The sequence below is a fragment of the Trichosurus vulpecula genome, chromosome 2 (assembly GCF_011100635.1).
Source record: "Trichosurus vulpecula isolate mTriVul1 chromosome 2, mTriVul1.pri, whole genome shotgun sequence".
Classification (NCBI taxonomy): Eukaryota; Metazoa; Chordata; class Mammalia; order Diprotodontia; family Phalangeridae; genus Trichosurus; species Trichosurus vulpecula.
In genome coordinates, this window is record NC_050574.1 from 334,237,854 (window position 1) to 334,262,107 (window position 24,254).

The 24,254-nt window shown below is 38.3% G+C and overlaps 1 protein-coding gene across 3 annotated transcripts in view; it reads right to left on the reverse strand.

The window, feature by feature from the left end:
* Positions 1 to 5,998: 5,998 nt before the first annotated feature.
* LOC118838041 (protein mono-ADP-ribosyltransferase PARP14-like) overlaps positions 5,999 to 24,254 on the reverse strand; it is a 69,027-nt gene continuing 50,771 nt past the window's right edge. For 2 of the 3 annotated variants that reach the window (XM_036745244.1, XM_036745242.1), the window contains 6 exons: positions 23,125 to 23,292; positions 18,748 to 18,954; positions 18,052 to 18,651; positions 11,688 to 11,821; positions 8,799 to 8,973; positions 5,999 to 6,510 (listed from right to left, as the gene is read on the reverse strand). In XM_036745244.1, the coding sequence (XP_036601139.1) occupies positions 6,221 to 6,510; positions 8,799 to 8,973; positions 11,688 to 11,821; positions 18,052 to 18,651; positions 18,748 to 18,954; positions 23,125 to 23,292 (1,574 nt within the window). In that variant the 3' untranslated portion in view covers positions 5,999 to 6,220. The remainder of the gene's footprint in view (positions 6,511 to 8,798; positions 8,974 to 11,687; positions 11,822 to 18,051; positions 18,652 to 18,747; positions 18,955 to 23,124; positions 23,293 to 24,254) is intronic. The other variant, XM_036745243.1, reaches the window with a different exon arrangement.

Below are 24,254 nucleotides of genomic sequence, written 5' to 3' on the forward strand. Positions count from 1 at the left end.
AAACTTTGTTCAATTAAGGGAATTGGGAGAATATCTTATCTTATTGTTTAAACCTAGCTCTGCATGTCTGGGAAGCTGGACCACCTCTCCCTGCTGCTTAGAGACCCTTAACTAAGGACCTACATTATACTGACCAGAAACCCAGCCAGATCCAAAAACTGATGTAAGGAGTTTTCTCACGATTGTATATCTCCAGCAACCTGTATGTCTTATCTGAGAATTGGCCCCATACTGATGAACCAGCCATTCTTTCCATGTTCCTTTGATTGAATACAGACACTTGCGGCAGAGGAATGGGACACCTCTTTTTCTGATTTCATGGAATTGTACCTGTTCACTCTCCTTCTGCCAACTTGGAAAGTCCCTAATTTTTCCTTCAATTAGAAATTAGATTACCTAATGGTGTGTTGTTTCCTTTTAATGTAATGGCCTTATTTGGTTGTTTATAATTTATGAAAGTCTGTTTCCCCCTGTATTTGGGGTCTAGCCCTAAGCTGAGGAAGGGACCTGGTCCCAATTTTGAGGGCAAATGGCATGCATTGCTTAATGAATCAATATGCTCAGAAGCTCAAACCTTTGTTTTCTTAGTCATTTCATCTTTTACCCACCACACACACCCTTGAACAGGCACTTTCTGCTGGATTCTAGTAGATGGAATGGTAGAAAGCAACATCACCAGAGAAGAGGACATGAGAAAATATGATCATTCCTGGGTAGCATCTTTGATGAGAAATCTTCCCTGTATCATTTGGTGGCAACAAAAAATTTAACTTGAGATCATTGACAGGATGAAATAAACCAGTCCCTTTAGGGGCCATCACTGAGCTGAGGTGGGGCTTATTGCTTGATTATACTTTTTGAAACAACAGTTGAGATACTTGACAAAGGATATTCCTTTCGCAAATGTTTTTTTTAAAGGGATACTTGATAGGTATAGCTGATATGAAGTTCAGTTACAAAAATCCTTTTCATATAAAATTTGCTTGTGTAACACAGGATGTTAATCTAGATAGGCAAGAACACTGAACCTGGGATTCTGAGATTTAGGTTCAAACCTTGTCCCTGACACTTGTTAGTTGAATAAACCTCAGTGGGTCAAATGGACTCTCAGCCTCAATTTTCTCATCTATGATTTTTAACTCATAGGGTTTCTGTGTCATGGGATAATGTACATAAAGTGTTTAGTATACCTTAATGCCATTTCTGAGAGTGGGCAGCTAAGTGGTACAGTGGGTAGAGCACTGGGCCTGGGGTCAGAAAAACCTCATCTTCCTGAGTTCCAGTGTGGCCTCAGACACCAGCTGTGTGATGCTGAGCAAGTCACTCAACCCTGTTTGCCTCAGTTTCCTCATCTGTCAAATGAGCTGGAAAAGGAAATGACAAACTGCTCCAGTAGGTCTGCCAAGAAAACCCCAGTGGAGTCAAGAAAAGTTGAACAAGACAATGACTGAACCATAATAAAGTAGCATGCACATGTAAAGTGCTATTATTTTCAAACTTTTACACTAATTTCGCACTAATTTTTCCTTAGTAGAATATTCTGATGCCATTTCCACTTGGTAATTTTAGTTAAATGACCTGGAATGAGAACTTAGTTCTTTGGGTAATTGTTGTTTATTAAATATAGCATTCCTAGTGGATAGGACATTGGTCAATCTGACCACAGCGCAATACACAATAAAGACAAGAAAGTAGTATTTGATGTTCGTTAAAAATAGAAATCTTGGTCAATGGAACAGGCTTGGAAAGCAAGACCTTGTAAAGGTCATGAAAATAAGGGATAGGGGGCAACTAGGTGGCTTGGTGGATAGAGCACCTGGTCTGGAGTCAGGACCTGAGTTCAAAACCAGCCTCAGACACTTGACAGCTGTGTGACCCTGGGCAAGTCACTTAATCCCAATTGCCCGAGTACAAGTACCTGAGAATAGTGGAGAACATGTCCAGCACACAGTGATTAGGTGGAGAACCAAAAGATATTAGTAATTCTGTAGAACTGGAAGATTAATTTCTACCTCCAGCATGTTCTCTAGTCCCATATGTCCCTTTCATGTGTGCTTCTCCATGCTGGTGTTATGGCCACATCTTATATAATTTATGTTGCTTATCCATTCTTCCCACTTGGTATGTGAATTTTTATGGAATAGTGAGTTCCAGTTTTTGGAAAGATTGTTTTGCCATTAGTCTTTATTACTGTACTATTTTATTAGAGGCAGTTAGGTGGCAGAGTGGATAGAGTTCGAATCCAGTCTCAGATACCGACTAGCTATGTGACCCTGGGCAAGTCATTTAACCTGTGTTATGTAAAATGGGGATAATTACAGCACCTACCTCACAGGGTTGTTGTGAGACTAAAATGATATATTTGTAAATCTCTTTGCATAGTGCCTGGCACATAGTAGGTGCTATATAGATGCTGATACCATTCCCTCCATTTCCTTTCCTCTTTTTTATTAAATATCATTGCTTTGAACCAACTGACTAGTAAAAGTTATGTTAGGGTGGCCTTGGAAGCTATGGTTTGGAGAGGATTCTGACCTCCAAAATAACTTGAATCTGGGGTAGCTTTGGGGGACTCATGAGGGAGAGGATATGGCGTTTGTGTGCTATATTGTTTTACACACAAAAAGGCACAATTGTTCCCTTACCATCTGGAACATCTGAGACAAAGTCACTGTTACCCTGAGTCATCTTAATTGTGGCTCTGCTTTGGTCTATGGGGACATCAGCTACCTTCTGTTAACAGCCTCATTAAGGAAAAGAGTTTCCTAGCCATTGGTCAAAAGGCTAAAGAATCTCCATCACCTTTCTCTTCAGGAGAGAAACTAATCACAGTGGTGGATACAAACAACTTAATTTTTGAAGGTGGTGCTGTATATAGAGCCTTGGCTGAAGAGTCTAAGTGAGGTACAGTGGGCAGAAGAAGAAGATGGTTGAAAGAGCTAGCTGGAAGTGCTTTTAGCCTGCTTCTAATCCTTCAAGATGAAAGGCCCTTACTCCACAGTCCCAAATACTATCCTAGGTCTGGCATTGCCAGGTCAATGTTACCCTGGGCAAGCCTCACTTATCTGTAGAATGAGAGAACTGTGTCCCTTTCAAGCCCCATTCAGCTCCAAATCTATATTTCTCTGATCTTCATTTTGTTGGATTTTTCCTTTTGTTTGTGGTGATTATTATATATGGTACATGTATATAAAAACAATTATACCATTTCCTGAAACATTAATGCCCTTCTCACATTAGTTTCCTGATTCTGACAAATGCCCACATATCCCTCAAAATACCAGGAAAACGTCAAGTCAAAATACAAAAATTTGGAATTTTTCAAGAACGATGCGATACATTAAAAAACCATGTCTCATAATTTATTTTGAGCCTGCTTAGAACCAGGGTGACCTGGTTTCAAGTCTCATCTTTGCAACATACTGGCTGTGTGACCCTAGACAAATCAGTGCTCTAGGTAACTCTTTAGGAATACAAATTGTTGAGAAGGTGCCAACCTGCATCGGTGGAGGGAGTTTTCTCATTTAGGAGTTACTTATGTTAAAGAAATCATGAGTCTAGTCCCTATCACTACACCAAGTACCAAGGACACCTTTCCTTAGAAAAACAAACAGAATTGACAGAGGGATTGCTGTAAACAGCCCACAGATGTTGTAAGGAGGCTAGGACAGATGATCTTTAAGATCCCATTTATCTCCATCTTCTAGGGTCTAAGGGCATGTGTGCTGAATGTAGGTTAGATAAATCTTCCTAATTCCAAGCCAGCGGGACCCATTTCAGAGACACGTCACTGCTGCTCCCTTCCTGGGTAATCTAGAAATGTGGACACTATCCCTAAAGACTGTCAATGGCATCCAATTTTCTCTTTTTCTTCAATTTTACTTTCAGTTATGCATTATCTCCCCTCTCTGCTCCCCTAATCATTTAGAAGACGAGAAAAACAAAAACTATTACAAATATGTATATTCATAAAAGAGATATTCTTGCATTAGCCTGGTCAAAGGAAGAAAGAGAAAAAAAAATATGCTTTAATTTGCAATGTGAGTCCATCAGCCTTCTGTCTGGAAGTGGATAGCCTGTTTCATCATGAGTCCTTTGCAATTGTGGTTGGTTATTGTATTAATCAGATTGATTATCTTGACAATAATTGACTATTAATTATCTTGACAATACTGCTGTTATATAAGTTTTTCTGCTGATTCTGCTCATTTCATGTTGCATCAGTTTACACAAGTCTTCCCAGATTTTTCTGAAACCATCGCCTTCATCATTTCTTAAAGCACAATTGTATCCGATCACATTCTTATACCATAATTTATTTAGACATTCCAAAATTAATGAGCATCTCCTTAATTTCCAGTTCTTTGCCACCACAAAGAGGTAAGATATGTGTGTGTGTGTATGTATATATGGTACACACATACACATATCCATACACACATAAACACATACACTGCACCTTTGCCTTTGCTGTTGTTCTCTTTGGGTCAGACCTAATAATGTCGTTGCTGGGTCAAAGAGTAAGTACATTTTTAATAGCCCTGTAGATATAATTCCAAAATGTTCTCCAGAATGGTTAGCCCAGTTTACAACTCTACCAAAAGTACATTATTATACTTATTAGTTTTTACTTATTCTGCAGCATTTGTCATTTCCTTTTTCTGTGATGTTAGGCAATCTGATAGGTATGAGGTAGTACTTCAGAATTGCTTTAATTTCTCTAATTATTAGTTATTTAGAGCATTTCAAATATGACTATTGATATTGGATTTCTTCCTCTGAAAACTGTTCATATTTTTTGACCACTTATCAATTGGGGGACTGGCTCTTTTTCTTGTAAATTTTACTCAGTTCCTCATAAATTTCAGAAATATGACCTTTATCAGAGAGACTTGCTGCAAAGATTTTCCCTATTTCCTGCTTTTCTTCTAATTTTAGCTACATTGGTTTTTGTGTGCAAAATCTTTTAAATTTGCTGTAATCAAAATGATCCATTTTGCCTCCTATGAACCTCTTTATCTCTTGGTTGCTCATAAACTCTTTGCCTATCCATAGGTTTGACAGGTAATTTCTTTCATGCTCCACTAATTTTGTTTATGATGTCACCCTTTATATCTAAATCTAATTTTCAGTTCCAAATTTTCTCCTTCCCTCCTTTGCCTCCCCCTACCCTAAGACAGTAAACAATTTGATATAGTATGTATATGTGCAATCATGTAAGACATATTTCCATATTAGTCATGATGTGAAAGAAGAAATAGACTAAACAGAAAAAAACATGGAAAATATAAAGTGAAAATAGTATGCTCCAATTTATATTCAGACTCCATTAATTCTTTCTCTGGATGTGGATAGCATTTATCGTCATGAGTCTTTCAGAATTGTCTTGGATCATTGTATTGCTGAGAAGAGCTAAGTGATTCACAATTGTTCATCATACAATATGGCCATTAATGTTTATGATGTTCTCCTGGTTCTGCTCACTTCAGTTTGCATCAGTTAGTATAAGTTTTTCTAGAGTTTTCTGAAATCAGTCTACTCAACATTTCTTATATCACAATAGTATTCCATTACAATCATATACCACAACTTGTTTAGCCATTCCCCAATTGATGGATATCCCCTCAATTTCCAATTCTTTGCCACCACACAAAGAGTTGCTATAAATATTTTTATACAAATAGGTACCTTCCGCTTAAAAAAAAACTTTTTGGGATACAAAGCTAACAGTGGTATTGCTAGATCAAAGGGTATGCAAAATTTGATTGCCCTTTGAGCATAGTTCCAAATTGCTCTTCAGAACGGTTGGATCAGTTCACAACTTCACCAAGAGTGCATTAATGTCCCAATTTTCCCACATCCCCTTGAACATGTATGATGTTCTGTTTCTGTCACATTAGCCAAACTGATGGGTGTAAGGTGGTACCTTAGAGTTGTTTTAATTTGTATATCTCTAATCAATAGTGATTTTGGCATTTTTTTCATGTAACTATAGATAGCTTTGATCTTCATCTGAAAACTGCCACTTCATATCCTTTGATAATTTATCAATTGGGGAATGACCACAAGAAGCCTAAATTAAAAATCACACTGGTGATAATGCCAAAAGTACTAATTTCAGCAACAAGAATGAATGTGATGAGCTAAAAAATGTACTGAATGCTAAAACATGCTATAAATAAGTGTCTACATAATATCTCTTGAATATGAAACCAAAATATTATTTCCTGAAAGTAATGAGGTACTCTGGATAAGCCTGATTATCATAAAATATGACAAATACTCTTGGATTTGTCCTATGATCAGTCACACTGTCATATAGAACATGAATATCATGATTTCTCTTTGGTGGAGGGACAATGAATGATGGATCTCCAAGAGTGTAATCACCAGTAAGTACTCGCACATAATACATATGCTTCTTCCCATTGATATCTGGCTTGGAGTAGGTATCATTAGCTGAATATAGGGCATTGACAGCAAAATAAGTTCCTTTTCCCCATACTGTAGCTATGAAAAAGAAGACAAAATTTTTACAAAATTAGGACTATGAAATGTGTATTATTATACTAATTATGATAATGCCTGGACCCATGATCAAAGTAATAATATCTCATTTCATTTTGTTGAAATTTTCTCTTTGCTTTCATCTCATTTACTCTCTCATTTTAGATTATTCATATATATACACACACACATATGTGTGCAAATCTATATATAAAACTCACCCCCTCAATAAACCTCTCAAAGGCTGTGTCTTTGCCTTATTTAGTCATTACATTCTCCTGCTCTAGCATAATAATTTACACAAAACACTTGCTCAATAAATGTTTGTTAAGTTGAATTCAGTGTCTCCCTCATTAAGCTAATGCCACTTTAAAACCTGTCTAAAAGTCACTTTACTAAAAGCATTGCCAAAAACTTTTGTATAGACAATGACTACAACCAAATAAGCAAAGTCAACATAGAGAGGTGAGAAATCTCTGGTCAACCCCAAAAGCCAATGGTCAACCAGCCTGTCAGGCAACAAGCTTTTATTAAGCACTTAATATGCACTAGGCACTGTGCTAAGTGTAGGTGTATATAGAGAAGCAGAAACATGGTCCCTGTCTTTATCACCTTCTAATAGGGAAGACAACATGCCAACAGTGATGTAGAAGATATATATTGAATAAATGGAAGGTAATCTCAGAGGCGAGACCATAAGACCATAGCATAGGGAGGACCTCCTGCAGAATGTGGAATTTACCTGAGCCTTGAAGGAGGTTTGAGAAGCCAGTTGGCAGAGGTAAGGAGTGAGAGCATTTGAGGCAAAGGGAATAGTTAGTGCAAAGACCTAGAATTGAGAGATGGAGCATGTGAGGAACAGCAACAAAGCCAGTGCAGCTGGACTGTTAAGTGTGTGTGAGTAAAGTATAAGAAGACTGCAAGGATAGAGAAAGGCTAAGGTGTAAAGGGCTTTAAATGCAACCAAAGCATTTTGTATTTCATTCTGGAGATAACAAGGATTTACTGATGTTCATTGAGTAGAGGGGGGACATTGTGGGCACTGAGTTTTATGACTGAGAGGAGGATGGATGCAAATGGGGAGAGACTTGAGGCAGGGAGATGAGAAGGCTACTGCAACTATCCAGGAGTGACCTGATGAAGATTTGAACCAAGATGTCGGCTGTGTGAATGAAGAGAAGGGGACCTAGATGAGAGATGTGGTGAAGGTAGAAACATGACTTGGAGACTTGTGGGGCAGTATCATACTGTCAAAATGAAAGGATACAGCATTCCTTTCTGCTGAGGATTCAGAAACAGACTATACTGGTCAATGTAAGCTTTGTTTCAGTGTATTTGTTGCATCACAACAAAATAAAATATATTGATCACTTCTAAAAAATCTTCTACGGAAATATTCACCTACTGCAAAGAGAAGTGATAATTTGGGTGAAATAGACACAACTCGAAAAAAAATACCTAACAGAAGTCTGTTGTTCCACCACTGAAATTAGGCCCCTTAGGTTTATATCATTATGTATTTTCGCTAAAACCTAGCAATCATTCATACTTTCTAGGGCTGATGATTTTTTGGAGATGTGGGATTGGTGTAGTGGATAAGAAGTTATAGAGTCAGAGAGACCTGGATTCAAATCCTTAGATTTTTGCCAGCTAAGATCCTCAGAATGCTATGGACCTCCTCTGTAATCTCATTTTTCTCATAAGTCAAATAAGGGGTTGGATTCACTTGAGGGTTCTTTTTTACTTTAAATCTTTTAAATCTCTTTAAGTCTCTTAGATCTGTTAAATCTCTAAGTCTCTTAAGTCACCTCCTGTAAGATCTCATCAGCATTGGTACTCCACCTCATTACTACCCTCTGCCTCTCTAGTTGGAGGGGGTAGGTGGGTGGTTGTGGGTGGAGGTGGGTGGGGATGTCCTGATCTCTGAATCTCCATTTAAGGAGGGAGCTCAGCTCAGCTAGCTCTTCATTTCTCACCTAGCTACATCATGCTGGGTATTTTCTTACTTTTCCATTGTTCCCTCATGCCCTTTTCAGCTTCCTTTTTGTATTATCTTCTTCCATTAGATTGTAAGCTCCTTGAGGGCAGGGGCTGTTTCTTTTTATTATTTTATCTCTAGTGCTTAGCACAGTGCATATAGTATGTGCTTAATAAATGCTGACTGATTGAGAAAGAAAGCAGATTCCATGGTGACACACTTTAAAGTGTTCAGGTGTTGATGGTGTGATGTGAAAGCCATACTTCACCTCTGAAATTTTTGAAGCAAACAAGGTACCTGCTGCTTTACTTACCATTTTTCCCAGCATAACTGCGATTAAAGCCTTGGCTATTGACATGGGACACTGAGTCACTATCTGTCCCATGGAAAAGGCATCTTTCATTATTTTTGTGGTTGTTCTGGTCGTCCATGAAAATTTTCTTTGTCTTATACAAATTCCAAAGGCTTTTGTTCTGTATCCTCTGAATCTACAAATTACAAAAGGAAAATCACTTTGTAAATGAGCATAGTGTTAGGCATGAAATACATGTGGAAGTGAATTTAAAAATGACCAATCCATAGGAAATCATTTTAGATTTTGTGTAGGGGAATTTTCCTTTGAGCACAAAATAATAAACATCAAATTCAGTGCTATCTATTTTGTTTTCCAGATATATTCTTATATCCAGACAACTTTCTAAACCTAGAGTTTTGTAAGTTCAAGGTTTGAAAAGAAATATTCCCTAATTTGGTCACTTTCTGGAAATTTTGTTTTGTTTTGAATTGCACATATGTTGTCTTTAGTGTAGGTACTTCTGGTGAGGATCCTAACCAACAGGGATGGGCACCTGCTTGGGAACACAAAGCTATAGGGAGTTGCTTGGAACCCTGAAGTTTAAGTGACTTGCCTGGTGTTATACAGTCAATAGGTACCTGTGAGAAGGTCAGCTTGAAACAAAATCTCCTCCACTCCAAAGTAAGCTATCTATTTCATTATAACACAGTCTTGAGTTATTTTCCAATTGAATAGCTTTTTAGCTTATTTCTGATAGCTGAAATTGTCTTTTTCCAGCCTTAAAACACACACACACACACACACACACACACATATATTAATTACTGTGCTCCAAAAGTTCAAGGACAAATGTTGAACACTGTCCTAATCTACAAATGCCTTCTTCCAATTACATGTACAGACAATTTTCGACATTCATTTTTATAAGATTTTTGAGTTCCAAATTTTTCTCCCTTCCTCCTCCCCAAGACAGTAAGCGATCTGATATGTATATAAATGTGCAATCATGTAAAACATATTTCCACTGCAAATTCCTTTTTAAAACACAGTTTGATCTAGGACCATAATCATGACTCATTGCTCTTAAGTTTGTTAATAGATCTCAAGACAGCTAGGGTTTATGATAATGGCTCACTAGTTCTAATATCTTGCAATGTTTGTTTTTTTTCCGTCCCCTGAGTTAAAAAATAATTGAAGGGGTCACCATTCTGAGTCTGATAATAAGCTAGACATCGCTGTAGGCTGAACTAGATGAGTTGTAAGAAAAATAAGGTTATATTTGTCTCTAATAAATAGAAAATAAGACATAATAAACATACTGAGACAAAGAATACTTCATTGGGTGGTGGAGCAAATTTTATAAGAGCAAGTCATTTTAATTATATTTCCCCTAAGTTCTGTTACTATTCAGCCTTGCACTAAAAATTTAAAAGGAAATTTACTTGCTTTTGTGAATTAAAAAGGAAAACACCAACTACTAACAAAAGTTTAGTATTTTTATGTTTATTATGGTCTCTTTTTATATTTAAGGCATTGGGGAGGGGAGCAGGACTGATTTCTATTTGTAAATGAGCTATTACACCCATACAGAGCTGTAAATATCACAGATTTAAAAGCTTGAAAACAATTTTCAAGAATCAGCAGTCTTGCTAACATTCTTTCTCATTTACAGATAAGCCATTTCAATGACTTGGCCTTTGGAAATTTCTTTTGCCTCTTTTCCTAACCCAACTCTGCCCCTAACCTATTCTATTGCTACAAGAAGAGTCCAAAACAAGAGAAAATGGAAGGAACAGGGGAAATAAATAGGAAAAAAATTCCAAAGCAAGTCATAATTAGGTGAGTGTTTCTTGTCTATCCTGAGTTAGAAAACACTGAACATGGTTATTCTTTTTCATTGCTGAATCACAGAATGTTAGAACGGGTCTCAGAAATCATCTAGTCCAATTCCCTCATCTTCTAGATGAAGAAATTCAGACTCTTAGAGTGAAAAAATGATTTTATCAGAAATCACAGACATAGACTCCATAGGGATCAGACCGGTGAAAACAAACAGGGAGGAATCAAAGGGAACCCTATTGATTTTATTGCCTCTCCAGAATAGCTTGCTCCAGATCCAGGTTGCCTCAATTATCCTCTTTTCCCACTCCTCCTTCCCCGATCTCAAGATCTTCACAGTTTGGGACACATTGTCATTTCTTTTGCCATGGAAACTGACAAAAAGAAATGATCCTGTATACTCTAAAAAGGTTCAGGAAACTTTGAGTTAGGAAGAGATCTATTTACATTTAGGTTTCCATATCCAATTTAACTTTTAATCAAATCTGTCTGTTACTATTGGCAGATTCATAGAATCAACATGGAATAATACTAAGATCTATTCCACTAAAATATCTACAATAATATTTTTCTTAAGCTAATATAATTGGTGAAGATGAAGAATTGGCTTAGAGATCATTAGGCACATAGACTATGGATTGATAAAAGATTATGACCAGATAAAGGGATTTCAGAGATCGGGAACATGGAAGTGAAATGCTTGTAAATGATGGTAAGACTAAGGGTATGACCATTTCACTCTGATTGAGTTAGGAGTCAGAGGATGCCAGTGGTGGTGAACCTTAAAATTAGGTGGATGGCAGCGCCATCAACAATAATAGGAATGTTGGGAAGAAGGGAAGGTTTGGGAAGAAAGATAGTGAATTCTGTTTTGGATACATTGAATTTGAGAAGCCTATGAGCTATACAGCTGGAAACATCTAGCAGGCAGTGTTGAGGCCAACTGGCATACAGGAGATGATCTCAGATTTGATATATACGTAAGAAAGAAGAGCAGGGGTGAGGACTAGTGATAGTACTGAGGAATGGAGGATTGGAGGTCATGGCAAGGATAATGAGTAGGTTTACCTTCTCTATTGTGTAGTTAGCACAAGTCTGAAAAAACTTGTCTTTTACTTGCTTGTATTCTTCATGTCCTGGAGGTAAATCCACCAAAAGAAGATTCTGGTTTTTCATGTCATCCCAGTGATCAGGGATCTCAACTGAAAGACAAACACTTGGGGATTAATAATTTCCTCCCATATGGAAGGATAGGATTAAGCAATCTACAGGGTGTTCCTAAAATCTGGAAACATAGCCAAAAATGCATATTTTCAAGAAATGAAATGAATGAAATTTTCAACCACATTTTATTTAATTAGAATATTAACAAATCACATCTTCAATATGATTTCCATCATTTGTGATGAAAAGGTTGATGTGCTTTGCAAGATGCATGTGAACTCAATGCAGTAACTCCACATTGCCATCAATTTTCCTATGTGTCCAGACTTTAGGGACACCCTCTAAATTCCTAGGGCTCTCTACAAAGCAGAAAACATCTGAATTCTTTTGTATTCTCTTAATGCTAGGTTTTTAGAATTCAATTCAATTTAATAAACATTAATTAAGCACCCATAACATGAAAGATAATGTACTATTAAGAAAAAAAACCCTTATATACCCATGATGCCCTATGTATTAACTTGTACTGCTCACCCTTCTTTCAATATAAAATGTAATTAATGAACGAATTAATACATCAAATACACCACAAGTCTATTCTTTTACCTGTAGCATCAATACAGATTGTATCCATCTATAACTTAGTCTAAGAAAGGTGTGTTAGGCCATTAAGTGGCTTGTCCAGAGTCACACAGATAGTAAGTGTCAGAAGCAGGATATGTACTCGTATCTTCCTATCTCCAAGCTCTATCTACTATACCATGCTGCCTCTCATCATTCAATTAGTTACTTCAAATATTTTAAATCTAATTGAGTGACTTGTTACTTTATTTTAAAACACTAGCAGACAAAATTCATCTAGAGCTCTTCTTCCCAAAATATTTCACAGAAAGCAAAGTGGTACACTGGTTAGAGCCTTGGGCCTGGAATCAGGAACAGCTGAGTTCAAATGCAGCCTCAGACATTTATGAGCTTTGAATTTCTGAGTAAATCACTTAATGACTGTCTGCCTCAATTTTCTCAACTGTAAAATGAGGATAATTGTGACAATTACCTTGTAGGGTTGTTGTGAAAATCAAATGAGATATTGATAGAGCTTACACAGTACCTGACACAAAGTAGGTACAAATACTTGTTTCTTTCCCTCTTTCACATCTATTCTTGGATTCATGAGAGTTAACTAGAAAAGCAGGTACAGTAATGTAATGGGTAAGGCAGGTATGAAGGGCAGACTGGTACAGTAGGAAGTGCCTTCCACCTCTGTCCTGGCATGATAGATTCAAAATTCTCTTTTATTAGGTCAAACAAAAATGATTTTTGCAAAATGATTTGAGGCAAAGAAAACTCAGAAGACATAGAATTACAAACTGGAAAGCATATTTATTCATTTATAATGGAAGGGGGGGATGAAGAAGCAGTACTGTATAGTGGGCAGAAAGAACTATCCTTAAAGTCAGTAAGTTCTTTCTCTGATAACATAGGGGATGCCTGACCATGGATAGATCACTTCAACTCTCACTGCCCCAGCAACTCTCCTAGACTATAAGTTGCCATGCAGGTGTTGATCTTTTTAAGGTGTTTCCTTCCTGGGGGGGATAGAGAATTTTCTCACTGGGAGCTCTTTCTACCAATGAAATCACAGATTCAAAACCAAAGCAAACAAAATAAAAACAGGCTTTTCCAAACTAGGCCCTAGAATCTGAAAAAAAATCTAACATGCTAACAGCTGAGAAACTACAACCCTAATTGGGGGATCAGGAGGCTGCCATGAATAAACTTCTTGTGGTACCTCAGCCTTACGGCTCCCTCTCATAATCACACTAGCCTTTCTTGTTTAGGTTAGCTGGTGAGACCTTCTAGGCTTCTTCTATCACCAATCCCCATAGTTCTCTAAGATCCCCATAACCTTTTCCTCCTATTCCCCCTCCCTCTAGAGTAATGATCACAAAGGAATTCTTCATCCCACTCCTTCTCCCAATGCCTGAATTATTTCTTTTTTTCTTTATTTTTCAACATTCATTTCCACAAGATTTTGAGTTCCAGATTTTCTCCCCATCTCTCCCCTTCCCCACCCCAAGATGGCATGCATTCTGATTACCCTTCCCTCAGTGTGTCCTCCCTTCTTTCACTTCCGCTCTTATCCCCTTCCCATCTAGTTTCTTGCAGGGCAAGATAGATTTCTATACCCCGTTGCCTGTATATCTTATTCCTGCCTTGATTATTTCTACCACATATGCCCATCATGTCTTTCCAAATGCTCTCTATCCATGGAGCTGGAGGAAATCACAAAAGCCAGATGACACTGGGTTGATGGAAAATCTGTTATCTAATCTCAACTGCACCCTCACTACAGCAAGAAGTCTTTCTCCTCCATAACTCATTAGGTATCCTGCTCACCAAAATGGCCATTTCAAATCTTCTCTTCTAACCTCTTCATAGTACTCCCCTCCCCATCCTCTTAGCTGATGACTTTGCCTCATATTTAATAAAAAAACTGAAGTCATTTGATGATAGCTTTCTTTTCTCATTGCCTTGTCTTCCTCATCTCATCCCACTCAGATATCTTGCCTGACTATCTCCTTTAGCAGTCCTCGGGTGTCCATTTGGCATTTAGAGACTTTCATAAGTGGTCACATTCCTACATTTTGACTCTTCTTACACTTGACTCCCCTTTACTCACCTTCCAATCCAGCTATACTGGCCTATTTGCCATTCCCTGTACACTGCATTTCATTTCTGAATCTTTGCACTGATTGCCTCTCACACCTGGGATGTTTCCCTCCTTAGCTTTACTGCCTAGTTTCTCTGGATTCCTTCCAGAGTCAGCTCAAAACCCACCTTTTTCTGGAGGTCTTTCCCAGGCCCCTCAACTTCTAGTGCTTTCTGTCCCTTCTGAAATGACCTTACAACTACTCTGTAATATATATCTTGTATGTTCCTAGTTACTTTACATGTTGTCTCTCCTATTAGAATGGGGGCAGGGAGTCTTCATGCTTTTCTTTACATCTCTAATTAGCTCTTAGCATAGTGCCTGGCACATAGTAGGTGCTTAATAAATGTTTTTTGACTGATCAGTCTAGTCAGTTCTTTTAACTCTAGATCACTAAGAAGTGCTCTACTTTCCTTCTCTGTCCAGGGTGCTGGACAGGGGACAGTGGAGGCATGGGTACATTTATACTAATGAGGAAGAGGTTAACAGTATACAAGTTGCCCAGATTCTTAGAATGCTAATGAGAGAATGCTTGGCATACACCACTTCTACTCCCTAACATCTAAATTCCTAGTTCTCAGGCTTGACCCTGATGTTGGCTCAGTCTCTAGTTTTCTCAGTCCCACAGCATCTAACTCTTCTGTTCTCAATATAGGGTGCAGAAGCCTGAGAATAGCCAAGTTTTTTTTACCCATAACCATCCTAGCTTCATCATCTTACAGACCACCTCATCTTTCTCTTTCAACAAGCACTGGTTGAGCAGTACTTACACTGGGTCTAGTGTTGTTTTGGGCACTGGAGAGATGAATCAAAGGAGAAGACATTGCTTCTATTCCTAGTTTGTGCCTGAGCCCCTGTGGAACTTCAGGCAAGTCATCTGTACCTTGTTGACACCTACTGGTTGATAAAATGTAGATTATAAACTTTGTACAGAGTTAGGGGCTGGATGTGTGATTTCATTTGTACAAGGAACTACCAGGTGCGAACACTGTCTCCACAGATGCAATCTGGCACCTTTTCTACAACTTAGACTATTTACGTATTGCCTAGAACAGTGAGAAGTAAAGTGACTTGACCCACAGACCATAGCATGGAACAATGCTTCCTGTTTTTGAAACTTCCATCAAAAAGCACCCTTTTCTATCCAGGCTCCAAAGCTCCCTTTCCCTAGATTATAGGCCTAGCTGCCTCCTTCACCTCTCACATGGAGGCACTATACCAGGGGTGAGGAACCTGTGGCCTCAAGGTCACATGTGGTCCTCTAGGTCCTCAAATGTGGCCCTCTGACTGAATCCAAATGTCACAAACCAAATCTTTTTATTAAGGGGATTTGTTTGGTGAAATTCAGATTAAGTCAAAGGGCCACTCTTGAGGACCTAGAGGGCCACATGTGGCCTTGAGGCCACAGGTTACCCACCCTCATACTATACTGTGGGCCCTGGAAGCTGTTTTATCTGTCTTATGTTGCCCATCTCTCTTGTTGTGGCTGGTTCCATGGAGCAAATTATTTTAGTTGGATCTTCCTGGGTGGCTCAGTCCTTGAATGGTCAACATCCCTCTGTCACCTTTCTGTAACCTTTCCCATTATAGTCTACTAGGCTGTGAGTTTCTTGAAGGCAGGGACTGTCTTTTGTATCTCCAGGGCATGTTGTACCCCCTGGTGTATAGTTGGCACTGAATAAAAGTTTATTGATTGATAATAGACTCCTTTGGCAGTCTGACAGAAGGTATAGACCCTTCTCAGAATAATGTTTCTAAATGTCTGCAACAAAATATATAGAATTACAAGGGAAATCAATTATATTGAAATCTAGTGATCAAAATATTTTTTAAGATTAAGTTCCTAGATCCCAAAGTAAGATCCCCTGCTCTAGGAAATAGGTCTGGAGTTCTGAATCCTTTCTTAACTTGTGGATGGGACACTGTGGAGGAGGATCTTGTCATTCTCACACTTGGAGGATTTTCCTTTCCTGACCTGTTTGTCTAATTTTCTTTCTGATTTTTTTCTCTATCACCTTTTTTCCTAGATTCTGGCTCAGATTACTTCTTCAACCATGTTTCACTTTTCACTGACTAAAGCAGAAATCATCCCATGAAAGAGCCAACCTTAAGCAATATTGTCAAATATCTACTGGGGAGGAGTAAAGGTGTAGCAAGGGACCTCAGAAGCCATTCAGTCCAAAAACCTCATTTTATAGTAGGAAAACTGAAGCTGAGGGAAGGCCCATGTTCACATAGGTAATAAGCAGTGGCAGGATTTGAACCCAGCTTGTGTGACTCCAGATCTAATGCTCCTTTGAGGGTATTACATTGCCTCCTACCAAGTCACACTCCCCTTGTAGAGCCTCATTATTCATCCACCTCTTTATCTACCCAGCCAGCAGCTCCCTCATGCTCCCTCTCTTCCTGCCTCTCTACCAAAACTTGACTTCTGGAAAAAAAATCTGATGACCTCAGCCATGCTTCCACCTGTGTTCTGCTCTGTATTTTGGTCGCCTGGTCCAAAAATTTGATCTTTATAGTTTCCTCCAGAAGAAATCAGTCTCTGTAGTTATCAACAAAACTGATTCAAGTTAAGGAGAACTGGGCAGAGACTGGTTCACACACTGGAAAGTTCATTTATAATTTTTTGGGGGAGGGTTTTATATCCAGCACTTTACTAGGGTGTAAATATCTGGAAAAGATTACAGTTTTATGCTTCTTCAGGGTGTCTATATTTTATTAAGGTGCAAAGTTTTAAGGTGAAGGAATGAATTGAAAATGGATGACAGGTTGGAGGGGAAGGTTTGGGAGTTTTTGTTTTTGGTCTAAATCAGTGCTGTCAAACTCCAATACAAACTGGGGTCACTAAACTGTACATAAAGTTCCTTGCAGGCCATGTATTGATTTAGCAAACCACATATTAAAATTATCTATGTTTTGTGTATTTTAGTTTATTTTTTAAATATTTCTTAATTGAATTTTAGTCTGGTACTGGGAACTTAGAAAAGTTGTGGGCATCACCTGCCAGACACCTCTGCTTAAGTGCTCAAAATAGCAGTAGAGCCAGAAGAAATACTTGGTTCTGAGAGAGAGGGAGCGTTGGGAAAGAAAGACAGAAAGATGGAGAGACAGACAGATAGAAACTACAGATTCAGGGCATTTTTACTGTGTGTCCCCCATAACTGGAATTCTCTTCCTTCTCATCTCTGCCTATCAACTTCCCTGACTTCCTCCAAGTTCCAGCTAAAATTCCCCCTTTCTTACGAAGTCTTTATTGCTTCCCCTTAATTCTAGTGCTTTCTCTTTGCTGATTATCTTGTTTATTCACTTTAACATTGTAGCTTGTTATTTTCATGGTGTCATCCCATTAGATTTTTAGCTCTTTGAAAATAACAACTGTCTTTTATCTTTCTTTGTATATCCCTAGAGGGTTAGCACAGTACTTGGACACCCGGAGCTTGATAAATTTTATTGGCTGAATGATGGAGAGGGAGAATTAAGAGAAAGAGGGGTGGGGAGAGAAGAAGGGGGTGGGAAGAGAATGAGTGAAGAGAAATAAAGGAAAACTGAACCAACCTTCAGGGTTTTTGATACGATGAACACGGAAGCTGTGTCCCTTTACATTAGTAGCAAGGTTAGTGTTAAAGTCTACTGTGTAGTCTTCATTCTTAATTTTAACAACAATGTTATTTTTCTTTCCTTTCATTGCATCCTCCAAATGTAGATTAGTTATTTTGTCAAAAGGCTTGAAAAGACCTCTGGCACTATACTGCCATGTGGTGGTTCTGCTGAGCTCCTCAGCCTTAGACTCCTCATCTATACGGAAGTGTGTTCTCTTGATCATGTCTTGAATTGCCTGGGAAGCCTCGAACACATCTTGGGTAGTTCCTGTGACCTCAATTTGGGACCCTCCATGTTTCATATCAATGATGACATTTAACCTTTTCTGTAGCTCATTTAGTTCTTTGTATTCTTTTTCCCCAAAGTTTCGGATGGGCTCATCAGAGAAAGTACAGCTTTTGTGTTCCTTTAAAATCAAATCTTGTATCCAAAAGATAGCACTTTCAACATTCTCCTTGCTTTCACCACACACCTGGAAAGTTGCTGATTTTTCAATTTTTTCCAGGACCAAATTATGTTGTTTTTTGGGAGGCTGGCTTGTAATACCGAAAAATGCTTTAAAAATAAAAGATAATATCATCAGAAGTTACCCATAAACATTTTCAAGATAAATCATAGGCACATGCACTTTAAAGAAAATGTACACCTTACATTTTATCTTAGAGAAAACAGAGGTTGAGGTTGGTGGCTTACATCTCACTCTTTTTTTCATAGTATCAAGAAACACTTCCACTAGCTGTGGCAGGAAGATGACCACTTTCACTTTTTTCACTGATTGGCCAGACCCTCCCCGTGCAAAATCTTCAATGGCATCGATTATAGATTCAGCAACATAAGTAGGGTCTTGTTTGGCCTGTCCTGAAAGAACAAAATAAAAAAATGGCAAGAACAAAACAATAAGAACTAAAAGCTCCCCATTTTTCCTAGTCTCCCCCTCCCCCAAACTACCATTTAAAAATTGTTAGATTTGATTCTTAACAGATAATTGCTCCTTTCCTCCAAATCAGCAATCACCATTGGATTCACTGTCAGTATCTCAAACATTGTTGACTAAGCTCCCTCCCTTCTAGGTCCCACGGGAAACCACAATTCCTGCCCTTTGGAAGTCTGCAGCTCAATTAGCAATGGCCACCGGAATCTGAGTGATCCAAAGTCTGAACTTGAGTGTTCACTGGATTCAGATGCTCATTTCATTCCCCACCCCCTTTTAGGTAAGTGGTTTTTGGTTGTAGGTAAACTGTCTTACCCTGTGTACTCTGAAAGCCATTTAGAAAATATGTGAAGAAGAGAAAATGCCCAATGTGTTGAACCTCTACAATGTTTTTAATGATAGGACATAAAATTTCTTTGAATTACTTTATTATCGAGATAATAATTGGCATTTTGGCCATTCAGCTGTGCAAGGTTCTTTGGGAGCTACATATCCAACAGGCGAACAAGCATTTTTATGAGTCAGGTACTGGGGGTATAAATTTCAAAATGAAACAGCATTTGTCTTCAAAAGGAGTTTCTGAGCTACTTAGGAAAATGCCAAGTACATAGATACTTAAATATAAAATATATACAAAGCAAATAATGATAGCAGGGAGAACTTTGAGATTTATAATGTGCTTTGCAAATATTATTTAATTTTAGCCTTTCAACAGCTCTGGGAAAAAATGCTATTATTAACTTCATTTTATGGATGAGGCCACTAAGGCAGATAAAGTCTGAGGTGGGATTTGAACTCAAGTCTTCATGACTCCAATCCCAGAGCTCTATCCATTGTGCCACCTAGCTATAATGGATCTGGAGGAAGAGTACTAATGTCAGGAGGTACTAGGCAAGGTCTCGGGTAAGTTTTATCACTTGAAATGAGACTCAATGGAAACTAGGGATACTAAAAGGCAAAGGTGATAGCAGAAGGGAGAGAATTCTAGACATGACAAGAACCTGTAAAAGGGCATGGAGGAGAGATTGTTATGTGTGGAAATCAGCAAGTAGGTTACATTAACATGGAATTATGGAGAGCGAATCATTGTAGAAAGTTAGACTGAAACTAGAATGTAAAGGCCTTTAAATACCCAGCAGAGGGATTTGTAATTTACCCTAGACGTAATAGGGAACCACTAAGATTTTTGGAATGGGGAAACAAAATGGTTGTATCATTATTATCATAGATCATGATATTTAAAAATATAAATTGGTCAGCTTTGTGGAAGATGGATTGCACAGAGAAGAGGGTAGACATGGGAAGATTAGTTTGAAACCTAGTGTCATAGTTCAGGTCAGAAGTGATGAGGACCTGACTTTGGGTGATGACTATGAGGACAGAGAAGGCAACAAATGTCAGAGATGCTATAGAGATAGAATCAATAAGATATATAAAGAGTTCTACATTTGAGTTGTACTATATCCATAGCATAGGATGGGAGATGTCTAGCTATACAACATTTCATATGTATCTGGTTTTAATGGACTACAAGTTCAATATGAGGAAACAGGGTGACATGGGATAAAAACAAAACCAAAAAGTCAATAGAATCTTAGGTACTGATAGAGAGAAGGAAGTCAGTCAGTCAGTCAACCAATAAGCACTTATGAAGCACCTACTAAGTGCCAGGCATTGCGTTAAGCACTGGGTATATGAAAAGAGGCAAAGATGCAGCTAGGTGGTGCAGTGAGTCAGTGTGACCCTGAGCAAGTCACTTAATCCCAATTGCTTCCCAAAAAAAGAGAGAAAGAAAAAAGAGAAAGAAATGAAAAGAGACAAAGAGAGTCCTCTGTTCTCAAAGAGAACACAGTCATGCAAGCAACCATATATAAATAAACAATATATGGAATAGATTGGTGATAATAATAAGGGTAAGGAATGAAGAATTAAGAGGGATTAGGAAAGGTTTTTTTTTAGAAGATGGGATTCTAGAGTGGGAAGCCAGGCAGTAGAGATGAGTAGAGACAGCATTCTAGGCATGGGAGACAGTCAGTGAAAATGTCGTAGTCTGAAGATGGCATGTCTTGTTCAATTAACAGGCAGAAGATCAATGTCATTGGATCACAGGGTTCATGGTGGGGTGTGAGGTGCAAGAAGACAAGAAAGATAAGAAGGGGCAGGTTATGAAGGGCTTTAATATCACTTTGACAGCTGAGTGGGAAGAGACTTGTGGGATGTCTCATTTGCTTTGACCATTTATTATTTAAGGAATGAAAGTTGCGTCTTTATCGGAGACTGGAGCAAAGGAGGAAACAGTGGGAGATGAAGTCAAGAAGCTGTCAGAGGGAGAGCAGAGTAAAAGAGGGAGCTCTTTGCAGTTGGCCTCGATTCTCTCTGTAAAGTAGGAAGGGAGATCCTCAGCTCAGAGACAGAGGGAAAGGGTATAATGAGAGGCCTGAAGAAGCAGAGAGAAGATCTCAAGAGCTGCTGTGGTGAGTGGGAAAAACAAATTTTTAAGGAGGAATAAAAAGACTACCTTCCTCCAGTGAAGTTCCCATTGAGACTGGATACCATAAATTTGTAACAGACCTGGTCAGCACAATTGTGTGATAACCTCCTTCTTGGTTCAAAAGCAGGAAAGGAGGAAAGGAGGAGACAGATAATGGCAGTGATTCAGTGTGGAGTCATTAGTGGAGCACAAGGCATGAGTGTTACCAGGACATGGGAACAAGCGAGTTGAAAGTACAGCATGTGGAAATTTTAACTTTTTCATCCACCAAGTTTATCCCATAAGATTTATATAAATAAATGTATAAAAATAAAATAAATGTATAAAAATCATAAATTTTTATAAACAAATCAACTGCAAAATACTTGGCCATCCCACAAGCAGTTTATTATTAGCAGAGAGAAGACTTGTATGAAATGAGACAGAGGAAAGCTAGCTAAGCCTGAAGAACAAGATACACTGTGCCAATGAAAAAGTAAATAAAGTCAACAAGGGGAGCCCACAAAAGCCTGCTCAATTATAAAGTCAATCTCAGTGCCATACAGTCATACTCTTACTTCCTGGGAACAACTGATACACTCTTTTTCTAGGAATTGTACTCTGTTGGAGGATTGCTTGTGTGTAGATTGGAAAATGTTCATTGTGTAGGAAAAAAACCTTTCAATTTTTTAGAAAAGATTAAATACAAAATCATTACTCCCTTTGTTATTAACATTATTTCAAAAGAATAAAGATTATCCTAGAACTATGCATAGGCAAAAGTAAAGGAAGGAAAGAAGCCCAGCTACATGATTACTGTACTAATCCACATATCAGATGATGAGGGATTGAGGTGATGGCCATGTGGTAATTGAAAAGAAGAGTTGAATCTGAGATGTTGAATCTTATTATTATTATTAATTGATCTCAGGGAAGTTGTTTATCTTCTTTAGGTCTCAACTGAAAACCAGGAGGTTAGCCTAGAATTACATAGTCTCTTCAGGCTATGAAAAGTCTATGATTTGATGATAAGTTCAGTATGTGACCTGAAAAGTTTTAGGTGGCAACAAATGGAATTGTCTGATTGATAAAGGAGAGATTAGACTAGGGGCTGAAGGCGTTGGCAGGTTGGAGCTGGTGATTGAGAAGTCACCTGCAAGGAGGTAGAAGTTGAAAATGAGAATGAATGAATGAATTCTCATAAAGTGTAACTATGTGAGAGAGAAAGAGGGAAGAGAAGGAAGCCAAGAAGATAACCAGAGAAAAGACAGAAAATGAAAGGAGTGAAATAGACTGAGAAATGGATTGATTTCTTTTCTTTCCACCTTTTTTGTCTCTTCCTTACCTTCATCTTTTGTCCTTTAGTCTTACTCTTTAAAGTTTATCTTTTTATCACTCTTATTTTTTTTGCTTATCTATATCATAAGACTAGAGGCAAAACCCAACAGGGCCGACAAGCACCATGGTACCCAGAGTGAAAAACATTGCCAAGACCTAAAATAGATGAACACCATTGCTATCATGCTCATATAGATTCAGCCTTAATGATTAGCTTTATCAATGGATATATAGTCTAGGGGACACTCAGTATTTTAAAAAAAACTAATTCTGATAGGAAGCTACAGACCTGTTCCAATGGCTGGGAGGGAAATAGAGGCATATTTCATTTGTTCACATTCCTGTAGGACTTCAGAGATGGTTTGTTTTACATCATTTCCCCCAATAACATGTATTATTTTCTTGCACCTTAGATTTCCACCTTCTGTTACTATAAAATTTCTGAGACGATTTGCAGCTAGAGAACAGAAGAAGACACAAAGGCATGAAACATTAGCTAAACTGAAACTTTTGGATAATTGAGAATATAGGATACTTTCTTTAGGTAAAAGAGGACATGAAAACAACAGTCGTGGTTTGCATAGATCCTTTAATTACCTAAAATTCTTGCTAAATCTCAAAGATGAAAGGTATCTTAGGGTTCTGTAAGGTTAATGGGGAATAAGATCTTCTCTGCCCATCAACAGGCCTCCTGTGGAGCCTGTTAAGAGAGGATTGTTTGCTTGTAGGAAGGCTGACACACCTTTTGCTAATTAGGCACTGAGTCAGGAGGGTTGTGATGCCTTCTGCCTCTGAGTCCATTAGCTGAAAGAATATATATGTGTGTATGTGTGTGTGTGTGTGTGTGTGTGTGTGTGTGTGTGTATACACGTATACATATAGCAATATTGTTTTGATTCAGGTGGTAGAGCTCTGTCTGTTAGTCTTTATTTCTTTTCTCTGTATTTTCTCCATTTGTATTTTATGTTGTTAAAACATGTTATGTTATGTTATGTTATGACCCCTGAAACAGCTGTCTTTCCTAGTAAAGCACATAAAAGAACCTGCACTAGCAGCCATCCTGGGTATGCCAGTGTGGTTGCCTTTACAGGCTAATATAATACAATACTGCCCCACGCATAAATGCCTCCCAAGGCATCATTGACATAATTATCTACCCTCTACTTAAATATCTCTAGTGATGGAAAGGCAACTAACTTATAAACTTATAAAACAACCGATTTTTTTTCTTTCTTTTTTCCAGCTGCAATATGGTACACTGGAAGGAGTACTGGCTCTGGCATCAGGGGATCTAGGTTCAAATCCCACTTCTGATACTTATCCCCTGCGGGACTTTGGGTAAATCACTTAATCTCTTGGGCTTCAAGTTAGTCATCTGGATATGAGAGGGGATGGACTAGATGGGGTACGAGGTCCCTT